General features: G+C 30.2%; 4 protein-coding genes and 1 non-coding gene across 5 annotated transcripts; 2 read left to right on the top strand and 3 right to left on the bottom strand.

Moving 5' to 3' along the window:
* Nucleotides 1-1,138: 1,138 nt before the first annotated feature.
* Nucleotides 1,139-3,044, top strand: PHYBLDRAFT_145414 (hypothetical protein; the record flags this gene model as incomplete). The annotated part of the gene is made up of 2 exons (XM_018431434.1): nucleotides 1,139-1,256; nucleotides 2,707-3,044. The coding sequence occupies 2 exons, from the start codon at nucleotides 1,139-1,141 to the stop codon at nucleotides 3,042-3,044; spliced, it is 456 nt and encodes a 151-aa protein (XP_018291989.1).
* A 457-nt stretch (nucleotides 3,045-3,501) lies between these two features.
* On the top strand, nucleotides 3,502-4,637 carry PHYBLDRAFT_145413 (hypothetical protein; the record flags this gene model as incomplete). The annotated part of the gene is made up of 3 exons (XM_018431433.1): nucleotides 3,502-3,616; nucleotides 3,682-3,782; nucleotides 4,470-4,637. 3 exons carry the CDS (start codon nucleotides 3,502-3,504, stop codon nucleotides 4,635-4,637), a joined length of 384 nt encoding a protein of 127 aa, XP_018291988.1.
* Nucleotides 4,638-5,038: 401 nt separating this feature from the next.
* Nucleotides 5,039-6,110, bottom strand: PHYBLDRAFT_145412 (hypothetical protein; the record flags this gene model as incomplete). Its single annotated transcript, XM_018431432.1, has 2 exons — nucleotides 5,039-5,597; nucleotides 5,704-6,110. 2 exons carry the CDS (start codon nucleotides 6,108-6,110, stop codon nucleotides 5,039-5,041), a joined length of 966 nt encoding a protein of 321 aa, XP_018291987.1.
* Nucleotides 6,111-7,261: 1,151 nt separating this feature from the next.
* On the bottom strand, nucleotides 7,262-7,343 carry PHYBLDRAFT_t131. Its single transcript has one exon. It is a non-coding gene; the product is annotated as a tRNA-Ser (tRNA).
* A 3,671-nt stretch (nucleotides 7,344-11,014) lies between these two features.
* PHYBLDRAFT_168368 (hypothetical protein) lies at nucleotides 11,015-12,450 on the bottom strand (the record flags this gene model as incomplete). Its single annotated transcript, XM_018435852.1, has 4 exons — nucleotides 11,015-11,168; nucleotides 11,244-11,313; nucleotides 11,883-12,234; nucleotides 12,286-12,450. 4 exons carry the CDS (start codon nucleotides 12,448-12,450, stop codon nucleotides 11,015-11,017), a joined length of 741 nt encoding a protein of 246 aa, XP_018291986.1.
* Between the last annotated feature and the right edge of the window lie 74 nt (nucleotides 12,451-12,524).

The following is a 12,524-nucleotide window of genomic DNA, read 5'->3' as shown; positions in this document are numbered from 1 at the left end:
CTACTCTATTTATTTTCCTATTTAGCTGCTGCTTCAAGACCGAGAGTTGAAGCTGTTTGGGATTTTGTTGTGCCCACACAACTATTGCTAATGTTGTAAATGAGTATTGACTACTGCTGTAATTGAGAATAAGTCTGAAGGAAATAATATAAGGCCTCAGCTATTCCAGTCAAAGGTGTCTACCAATTATTTTATTATTTAACACACAGATTTAGCATGCATGATAGTGATTATATTTCATATGATGATATCACCATAATATGGGATACATCAGTGGATTATTATAAGCATAATTATAACTCATAAACACATTTACTTTCGATGTTAATACTTCATTGGGACTACACACATTTATATAATTAATCATACATTAATTATCCCAAGATCACGTTGCTCTGATTAAGGCTCAGATAGGATTGATTACCTGACCCCAGTCATATAATTTTCCCAATCCAAAACAATATAAATAGCAGTAGTAGTTCAGTGTAGGAACCTGGTCAAACTTTGATACAAAATCTTTCTCAATAAACAAAACCTACACAAGTTCTCACGAATCTTCGTTCCTAATTTCAAATCTTCAATTCTTCCTCTTAAAAACTTCTTCAACTTCAACCACCACAACAGTTAATCGACCTCTCCTTCACAGAACAATATACTGCAGAGAGCAACAGAGGTAATTTTTAAAATTATATATAAATTGCCACAATTATTAATTATTTTTTAATATTTCTATTATAGATCTAACTGCAGCTTTTGAGGCTTTACAAGTTTCTGATGTTGAGAGAGTCTTGGATTTGACTACTGTCACTGCCACTGTTATTCCCCGCTGTTCCAGCTGTAATGAAATTAGTCACCAATGGAGTAACAGCTTGCAGTGCCCTAACAGCCAAAGGAACCACAATTTTGTCCCCAGCCAGCTAACTACCACTCCTAACATGATCTGGCATACTACTACCTCTGCAATGATACCTGCCTTATATGCAATGACTTTGGCAGATATGTCATCAAGGCTACCATTGTAACTAGATCAAGTGCTGGAAAGGTGGTGCTTATCTTCAGAATCAAGCTGAGCCCAACTAGATCGACCATGTCCATTAAGTTCAAGCAATGTTAATTTCCAGTCCGCCTTGCCTTTGCCATGACTATCCACAAGTTCCAAGGCCAGATTCTTGACAAAGATGGTCTGTATCTTCCTGACCATGTCTTTGGTCATGGCCAGTTGTATATTGCTCTCTCAGATTCAAACTCCAAACTCAGTAAAAATTATGGTTGATATGGATAGTATTTCTACCAAAGCAACCAGCAATCTCTATATAAACAATGTTGTTTATAATGAAGTGCTTTTTAGAAATTAACTAATCTGTTGCATATCATATGCTTTCTGCTCTATGTCTTTATCTAAATATGTCAATCTTTTTCTATATGCTTTATTTTTATTTTTGTATTTTTTGTATTCATGTTATTTCTGCTTATACTTATCTTTATCTTTATGGTTTTCTTTTTACTTTTTTTTCAAATATTTTAATAATGTTTTTTTAAAATTGTCAATACCAATTGTGTATATGACAAAGTATAATAATTTCTTTCCTTTTTGAAAATATCAAAATACAAACCCCCAAAAAAAATATGGCTTCAAGATATATTCCTTACTATTATTTTATTTTTATTACTACAATAAATCTTTATAATAACAAAATCCAAATAAACTCAGACAAACGGGTTTTTCTTTCTTTTTATAGTATGGTTATTTCTTCTCAATGCAGTCCCGCTGAGGACGTTGGTCTATCTTGTATTATATTTAAATAAAAGGAGAGTCATTATACTGCAGTTAATCATCTTCAGATTTTATGTTTCAGAGTTGACATTGGTGAACAAAATCAGTAGTTATAAGCAACCAGTAAGAGTTAACTTTTTAGGATAAAAGATCTTGACTTTGCTGATTGGTCTTTCATATATGTTTTAGATGTTTAAAATGGTGAATATACTTGTAGAAGATATTACTGGACAACAAGCATCTAAGACATATTATTGTAGCTATTCTTTTAGCCAGAAATCAATTATCATTTTGTATAAATAGTCAAGAAACATATTTAATAAAAATCATTTTTATTCTTATCTAAAAACTATTCTTAAAGCTTAACAATCCCCAGTAGTATTGATTCTGCGACTTAGTTACAAGTACCAGAAAAGAAATACCAGATCAAGACTTTGTCAGATATTATTTTGATGAATCCGTAAAATCTGAAGATGGTTAACCACAGTATCTCTTTATGCGCAGTAATATCTTCCTGAGCATTAACCAAAGTATAATAACTTTCCTTTTATTTAAATATAATATAATAGCTACTGCAGATAATGTGCAATATTAGTCTAGAAAACTATATAAGACAATTTAATTCATATCAATAAAAAGTTGGTGTGGACAGACTAAAAGTTCAAAAAAAGTTCAAAAAAAGGGCAAAATTAATCAACGGCTATGATTGGCCAGTTTTTGTCTGATACTACTTGCATGATAATATCATGCATCCCTTCTAGTTGCATTACACTTAAATAGCAAACAACAATTTAAAACATATATATTTGCTATAATTAAATACTAGCGTGTATAAAAGTGAGAAATATATTACTCTTTTACTTATTATCTTAAAAAAATGCCACATACTCCAATAAATATACTCACAAAATCAACTTTGGATGCATCTGCAGCTATCACTCAACACATGTTGAAGAAGATGATCAAGATGTTGTCCGACTCTAATGTCATTGCTTGTGAGGAAGATCATGACACGTACAAAGATTTTGCAAGCATATGCAAATTAAAGCTACAACAGGAGAAATTTATGGTTACGAAGGCCCAAGACAAAATCAGCAAAGGACGCTATTTTTTCAAAGGGCAAAACAAGACCAAGAAACTTGTAACTCAAAAAGAAAGATTGAATTTTCTGCTTGTCTTGGATGAAAGCGGCTTCCTGAAAGAGTTTCGAATGAGCAAGAGCTCTTTTTATAAGCTGTATGATCTTGTAAAAAACCACGAGCTTTACTAACAATTGTCAGGATTTTACTTGATCGATGTTAGACTACAGATTTCTATTGTTCTTGACTGATTAGGATCAAATGGTAATTCTTTGTCAAGTGGCCATTTGTCAAGACGTTCTGGAATAGGAAGTAAGTAACTCAAGATAATAGTCTACGACTGTTTACCCACATATACAAAAGCAAATTTATTCATCTGTCTCCTACAATAAAAACAAATAAAGGGCTCTATTGAGAATATAATAATCAGATTCTTCAAAGTAATTCTCTCTTTAGAGCATAAGTTCATTTATTGGCCAACCGAATCTGAAAAAGCAGAGATAAAATGAGCAAATGAATATCCATTAGGATTTCCAAACCTTGTTGGATTTCTTGATGGATACTTATTTAAGCTGGCAAAAGCACCATCGTGGAAGCCAGAGCAGTTTTTTGGTCGCAGTGTGTGATCATAGACACATAATCTGATACATGTCAACTGGTTTCTTTGGAAGTTCGCATGATATATGTACTTTGTCTGAGTGTGAGCTTGGAAAATTCCCAGAGCAATTCTTTTCTGATGATGAGTATGTGTTGGCAGACGCGGGTACAAGGCTACAAACTATATTGTTCCAATCAAAAAGTAGCCAAGAAACAGTGAACTCTCGTTAGCAGACCAAGAGTTCAACACCAAGATCTCAAGCATGCAAGTAAAAATTGAGCATGCATTTGGAATCTTGAAAGAGAGATTCTACTCTCTCAAATCAATCCCTGTAAGGATAAAAAATGTTGTGAATGAGTATTGATTACTGCTGAATCTGAGAGTAAGACTGAAGTATAAAATAATATCCTCAGCTATTCCAGTCAAACGGATCTCCCTTTATGATATTATCTAATACACAGATCATCATACACATAATTGATTATTTATTATTATCACCATGACATGGGATATACAAATACATATACATTATATATATGGCAACATTCTATTTCATCTACATATTTCTTTTATTAGACAAATACTTAATTGAGAGACTACAACTACAACTATTTAATATTATGAAACATTACCCGAGTGTCTGGGTCGGAATAGTAAAATATTACCAATAGCATAAATGCTCTTCTTTACCAAAACTCTTGGACTGATCTGACTGGAGAAGTATCATATCAATTGGTCTTTCCGGATCTTTCCAAAAGAACAATACTTCTGGAAGATGACTCATTGTGATAAAGATTACTTAAGCACACACTGAATTACAAATTAGAAAAACATATAAATATCAGTAGATAGTTCCGTGTAGAAAGACAATCGAATTTGATCATTCTTTACTTTTCTTTTGAAATAAACAACCTACACAAGTTCTCACGAATTCTTTTGTCTATATTATATTTTGCTTTATTTTCTCCCCACAACAAAAAGAAAGGAAGATGTTGTAAAGGTTAATGCATGGATTCAGGTTTGCGTAGCCTTGAACAATTTCCTGATGTGTCAAGATGATGACAAATGGTCTCAGGAAGCCAAGCATCGATGGGAAGATAGAGAGAAAGCTGAAGTTGAATGCCTGCGGAAGACAGGATATTCAGAGGAGTCTGGTGTAGTAGATGGATCCCAGAATATAGACTGAAATACAAGATGGATCCAGACACAACGTGTTGTTATGTCAAAAGAGAAGAATAAATCTTTTTGAATAAATAAAATAAACTTTGATCATTCTAAATACATTAAAAAAAACAGAAGTATTAGCTTTTATATCTATTAGATAGATCTCACTTTTTGGCATTTGACAGCTGTAATTAAATAGATATTTTGTCATTATTTATGTTCTTCTCTTTCTTTAATATTTGATTATCAAACTATTTTAAAGATGTAAGTAGAAGATCAATTTTCTCTGCTTTAATGATAGTATTTTTATATAGTCTATATGTCTTTATATTTTTTTAAATAAAATAACATTAGTTCTGAGAATTTGTATATAAATATATATATAAATTAAATGCATAGTATAAATAGAAGAAATACAATTTATTAATTAAAGTATTGATTATATATCTCTTCTAATTCATTCTTAGTCTTCTCCTCAGACCAGTCAAATGTTTTTGCCATAAGGATCACTCCTTTTACCCACTGCTCGCATTGAAGCTCTTTTTGCAGTTTCTCCTTCTGGTTCTTGAGCTCTTCCTTGTACTTTGATTCTAAGAGCAATATCTGGGCATCATTGAACTCTTTTACACCATGCCCAATATCCTCTATGCTCTTAACTGATCTTTTTGCCATGTTCTTCACAATCTTGCCAAAGAATTTAGGGCGTCTTTTGCCACTGTATGCACTGGCGTCAGAGTGCTCAGAGGTGCTGCTTTCACTATTGCTTTGGACAATGGCCTCTCTCTGAGAACTGATCTCATTGCTGACATCAGCTCTCTGTTCTTCTTGGTCTTTGCAGCTTTTGCTGCTCTCACTGGCTTCGTCACCTCCATCATTTTCACCATCTTCACCATCTTCACTGTCTTCACCCTTGCTCATGTCTTGGGCTTTGTTTAAGTCCAAGGGCGTTGTTGTATTATATACAGCAGGTGACTTTGACTTACTTTCACCAAGTACTTTTCTCATCTGCGTGAAGTTTGGGCATATATCATTAAGATATATTTATAAAAAATAATTTAAATTATTTAGATGTTTGTTTTAACTTATACGTAATAATATTCATATCTTCAAGCTCATCTTTTTCACGTTGAGACATTTCTTCTTTGCTAATTCTCATTGTGCTGTCTTCCCAGGCTTTGAATGCAATAGGATATTGCTTGATTATCAAATATATCAGCTTGCTTTTTATTTGAGAGCTGGTGTGTTTCACACCCTGCTTGTCAAAATACTGGCAGCAGTTGTTGATCATTCTGGTCTTGCTGACCTTGAACTTCTTCCCATTCTTGAAGCCACCAAGGTATTTCCTCAGATTGTCTGCATCGTCTTTCAGCAGAAAGTACTGCAGCCGATCAATTGATGACAACCCATCTTTACCACCATCTGGCTTCATCCAGGAATGTAACTGATTGTCATCTTCCTGATGAGAAACGAACTCAATAGTGCTGGGGGTGGACATACTTTTATTACAATAGTTTAATGTAAGATACAGGCGATACAAGAAGATAATTTTTTTATAAAAAAAAAGACGGAAAGGATGGAGTTAAAATGAAGATAGATGAGTATTGATTATTATTTATAACTTTATGAGTAATATATACTGACAAGCTATTTTGGCTAAAATGTTATACCTGTAATAAATGGGTTTGTAAAAAAAGTGGTATAGATAATTAGATTATGAGATGGAGAGAGGTTTGAGCTCAAGAAGAATGATTTTTATTGATGAGAATTGTTAAGAGTTCTTGTACTGATTGAGAGGACTTTTAGAGACAGGGGATATCATTTGCATACATATGCTTTGACAATATGCAGATACAGATTCAAGTAGGGAGAGATTCTGAAGAGTTGCAATTTGATAATATAAACAAATTTGTCTTTATCTACAACAAAACAGACTTCTTTATATTGATGTATTTGAATATGAAGCATTGACTATGCTTACTGACAGTGACAGCATTATGAGCATAGCATTACCTAATATGTATTTTGAACTAATTTTGAACTTTTTTTAAAAAAAGGTGTAGACAGTCATAATTAAAGCTGATTGGCTAAGTTCAAAATGGACTTGTTTTACCCTTTTCTTGCCCTTTTTTTGAACTTTTAGTCTGTCCAAGTATCTTTTATCTTCTCTTTGATTTTACGTATACTCCTTGATCCCCAGTGGGTTTAACCTTTTGACTTTGTTATAGTAATGTCGTTCCTGATCTGGGATGGTCTTCCTTTTATTTTAGCAAAGTCAAAAGGTCAAACCCACTGGGGATCGGAGAGTATATGTAAAATCGAAGAGAGGATAAAAGGTGCTTTTTATTGATAGGAATTGAATTGTCTTATATAGTTTTCTAAACTAATACTGCGCATTATCCGCAGTAAACTATTATACTCTATTTAATTACAAGAGAAGTCCTTTTACTGCGGTTGATGCTCAGAAGATGTTACTGTGGTTAATCTTTACAAGACATTACTGCGGTTCGTTATCTATGAGGTATCTTTGACATACAGAACTGCTGCGGTCAATTATCCCGATTTCTCGGATTCATCAAAATAATGTCCGACAGTAAAAGGAAGACCAACCCAGATCAGAAAAGACAGTCATATTCTGTAGTATAAAAACGTCGCCTGCAGGATTCGAACCTGCGCGTCCAAAGGACAATGCCTTAGCAGGGCACCGCGTTAACCACTCCGCCAAAGCGACTTATTGGAGTGATGTGGTATATTATATCTTTTATTGGCTGCAGTATTATTCCCTTTTTCAATCGATTTCAATCTTTTTAATTAATCACAGTCTCAAACTCCCAATTATAATTTTATATTTTATATTTTAATTTTAATTTTAACTTTATTTATATTATTTTTATTTCTTATTGTAAAAGTTTGACTTCTCATTATTTTTACCTTTATTTTTCTCCCAATTTTCCGAAAACAAATTTCCCTTCCCTTTATTTTTTCCCAAAATTAGTTTCTCCTTCTTTTATTTTTCTTGCTTTTCTTATGCACTAAATATGACATTTTCCTCTCAACACTACTTTACCAAAATTGTTAACTGTAGTTTTTTATTTCTTTATAACATACTTCTTCTCGATCTTTTCTATTCTCTGTAGTTATATATTATAACTTCATTTATTTTTCTTTTATTATGAATCTTGATTACAATTATATTATCTATCTTTTTATCACAATTATCTTCTAGACATCAGTGCAACCTATTTTCGTCATAAATTTTATCCAAGAAGTAGTATAAATAACCCTTCAAAATCAATCAATAAACAATTGTTGAATTTTTCTGATATAAAAGTTTTCTCTAAAGATACTGTATACTTTCCCTGATCTCTCTTATGAATTTTTCTTCCATTTACTGTTTTTCTTTGTCAAGTCTTCACAGAAGATTGACTATTTTCTATTATGTTTCTATTATTTTTCTTTTTCTTAAATTTTACAATTTTCGTTTTATTAAATTTTCCCTTTATTTTTTATTTTAAAATTACCTTAGAAATTATCTTAGTTAATTTTCAATCTTTTATTCTCTAAATACTTCTTTTAACTTAGTTTATTTTACATTAGTATTATTTATTTCCTTTTGCTAGTTCTAAATATTCTTTTCCTTCTGAAATTCCTTTTATTTTTCTCTTTTAGAAGTAGTTTCTCTTATTTATTTTTCATTTTATTACAATTGTTTCACAATTCAAATAACCCTATCTCATTATAGAGTTCAATTCTTATTATTACCCATATCTTACTTTCTTGTACACATCATACACACAATAAAATATCACACGCGTCAGGAGTTTGTCACATGTGTAGTAGACAAGTCTGGTGTTGGTCAGTTTCAGGTGATAGATACCAGACAGTGAGTTTTTTTGGTAGTTTGGTCCAGCAGTGAGCCATGACGGGTGATACCAGACTTGTGGGTGTTGACATCAATGGTGAGTCAACCAAGTGACATATCTCAAGGGACAGAAATCATGCCTCTAGGTTTCTTGGGAAATCTTGTTTCCAATATCTCTTATATCCAAACCCCCCAATTTTATTCTGTTCCTTAAATAATTAGAATACTTATCTACATTATCAACTCAGAAACACTTGTCACCCACTAAAAATTATACTTCTTTTCCATAATTTTATATACTTCTTTATTACTAATATTTATTTAAAATATTTTTTATTACATTTTTATTAGACTTCATTATTATACTATTATTATATTTTTTTACTTTATTTTACTACATTGTTATTATATTATTACTTTACTTCTATTCTACCTCACTATATTTTTATTTTATCTTTGTTCAATTATTATATTTTTACTATATCTTTATTTTACTCTCTCTATAATTTTCTATTCTGCTTCTACTATCAACACCAGTTACATGTAGTAAAAATTTTCACTTGACTTTCTTTTCTTTTCCTCAAAAAATTATATTAACCAAACATTTTTGTTTATAAAAGGAACAATTTTTTCAATCAATAAAATCATCATTCCACCCTTGATCTTATTTTATTTTGTCTCTTATTATCATTATTCTTCATTTATACACAGTGTCTTTGTTCTTTGGAGTGTTGTCTGTCGATTTTGATATATTTTGTTTCTTAGTTTTCTCTTTTCTGTCTTTCTTAAACTTTGTCATTGTCACAATTTCTATTTTTATTTTCTCTCTATTTTTTCTATCTGTTTGTCACCAATTCTTACCTGTCAAATTACCCATTTATTTTTTATTCTTACTGTATTCTTCTTCTTATATTTTGTAATTCACATTACATTTATTTGCCAAGTGATACTGTTACAATCCACAACAAACAAACAAATCATGCATCAAGTTTGACACAAAAGTCTGGATAAATAATTAATGAACAACAAAATTTTTAGTTGTCTTGCAGTGTGGTGATGTTGCAGAATTCTTTATAATTTTAGAAAATTATATTTTATAATTTTTTTTTATTTTCTGATGGCAGCCAAGGCTGGATAGAAATCGATTTTTCTATTTGTAAAGCAAAACATCAATAAGTATAATAAAAAAGCATCATTTTGTCAAAGATAACTTCACGCAATCACACATCTTATTTTATTTTCTTGCTATATTTAACTGAACAAATTAACTTAGAATTAACATTATTTTTATTATGTTTTCTTTACAAGCATAATTATCTTCATTATTATGACTTAATAATTATTTTATTTTATTTGTACTTAATGATAGTAAAGAACAAATCACATTTAATAGATTGTCAATTATATAACTTTTTATTATATTTTTTAATAATTTTATTTATTTAATTATTCAATAAGTCAATTACAAAGTTATTTAAAAACTTATATAAATATTGTAATATTTGCATTTAATAAACATTGATTTTTCTTTGTCTTATTTTCTGACAACAAGTTCTCTTAATATTTAATTCTGCTGATATTTTAATTATTTGATTATCCAAGTATATTGAGTTAAGTCTATTGAGATTGATCAATAACACTGTTTTTCTCTTATTTTTTTATTATTGATTTTATTAGTTTTAATTCTACATTCTCTTTTGAGTTTGTTTTTTTTCTCTCTTATGGAAAAGAGAGGTTATTTCACATTTACGAACCTATAAAAATCTCAAAAAATAGTAATAATACATCATCTGTCAACATTTACCACAAATATTATTATGACTATAGGAGTGACAACTGTAATCAAAATAGGCACATAATTGCTATTTTTCTAGTCAAAAGCCAATAATTTCTTCACAGTTTTTGGTAAGATGGCAATGTCATTAGCAACATTTTAAAAAAGTAGTATGACATCTATTTTTTTGTTACTGTACAATGTTTCAAATAGTCTAGAAAATGTTTGTAAGGTATAATAATCACTTTAAGTATTGAAACATATATTTTATTTAATATTAAAGATGTCAAGTTTTATTATGATTAATTTTTTATGAAATGTGTGAACATAACAGAAACATAACTGCCATAATTTTTTTTAAATCAAAACTTTTTTTTTAAAAAAATATATCTCTTTTCTTGTTCACTTAACAATTTTATTTTAATTTAAATTGTGTAATGGCATGTAGAACATGTAGAGAATAAAAAGTATATATAAGCTATGTAGAAAATAAAAATAATAATATAAAATATATGGGAAATATAAAAAGCATGAAAAATATAGGCTATATAAAGTATATAAAAAATAAAAAATGAAAAAGTTATAAAATAGAAAGATTGCCCTTTGTAATGCACATATTATTGTTGAAAACATAATAAGATGCAATTATATAAAACTGATTTCTATTTAGTGGGTATTGTATAAGACCAACTTGAAAACAAATATTATTGACACTTATTACTACATATGTGAGTTGTGTCTGGCAACCTGTTGAGCAGTTTTGTGACTATTTTTTAACAATTGTTACAGATGAGTCATGGGCAGTTGCATCATGTTCCTTCATTTCTTCAACAAAAACAAGAAAACAAAGAGAGCCAAGTGAATTCTCATGCTGGAAAAAGAATATCACTGCACCAATAAGCCAGCTGTAAACAATTATACTACAGTTGGTAAAGTAAATAAATAAATATAATGTAAGCAACTTATGATTTTATATTGAACAATGATACACTTACTTTCTGTAAGAACAGATAAACAGCACATAATGACTACCACAGCTTCTTTCATTTCTTCTTTGTTTATACACTATGCCAAAAAAAATAGGAGTTTTAGAGGTGGTTTCACAGGTGGTTCCAGAGGGGAAGCCAGGGCGCGTTTTGTGTCCTCCTCCCTTTTTTCCAACTCTGAGTTCATGTACATTTTAATACATTTCCGCTTACCGGTAGTTTTAAGATTCTATTAATATATTGATAACCTTTTCTTTTGCTAATATTTGTCTTTCAATTGGACAAAACTTCTTTAAGTATAGTTGAAATATTATATGCCATTGGTTACTACTAATTCATTATTCTTTTAATTTAGATTCTTTTAAATATTTCTTGCTTAATCATTGTTTTTATTGGATAAGACATAATTGCACTGTGGTGTATTTTATAAAAATACATTTTTATTGGTTTCTTAAATGGATATATTTTTTATTTATCATTTTTATTGGTTATTACACTACACAATTACATTTTATATATCACTTTTATTGACTGTTATGATAGACATTACATTTTATACATCATTTTTATTGGTTATAAACAGTCAAATACATCATATACTTCTAATATTAAATGTTTTACTTTACACTGCAGTGGATAGTTATTTACAATTGCCTCCTTTGATGGTCTTTCCAGAGATGACTGACTCTTGAATGAATGCCCAATTTTGATGGCATCTGGTGAAATCTATAACAACTATCTTAAGCATGTTTGCATGTTTATTGCAAATTATTGTTCGATCACATGAAGATATGGACCCCCAACTAGGACGAGGGCCAAGAGCTCGTACAGAAGGAAGGGTGGCTAACTCGTTACATACAAGTTTCGTACAGGTCCTGATTATTGCTTTTTTGGATGCTGTAACCTTGATTCCAAGATGTTGACTCATCATTTGGTAAACATATTCTAAAGTGACATTACGAATATTGATCACAGGTTTGAAAATAAACTCACTTGAAGTCTATTGAAGTTAAAGTTAGTTTTCAGCAATACTGTTTTGAGTTGAACTTACATTAATAAACAAAGAGAGATTTTGCTTTGGAGATCCTTTGATCATTATTTCATTTCTAAGGCTGTTAATATCCATCTTAATTTGTTCTTGATTAGCACATAAGACAGATAACTGGAGCTGAATGACTAGGAGTAAAGATTCGATGATGTTATCTGTGTCATTCATATTGCAAATATTGTTTACCTGAGAAAAAAGATGTTGTTGTGAAAATATGATATAAAGAAAAAAAATTTCAATTA

Source organism: Phycomyces blakesleeanus (assembly GCF_001638985.1).
Source record: "Phycomyces blakesleeanus NRRL 1555(-) unplaced genomic scaffold PHYBLscaffold_10, whole genome shotgun sequence".
Taxonomy (NCBI): Eukaryota; Fungi; Mucoromycota; class Mucoromycetes; order Mucorales; family Phycomycetaceae; genus Phycomyces; species Phycomyces blakesleeanus.
This window is presented reverse-complemented; position numbering and strand designations above follow the sequence as displayed.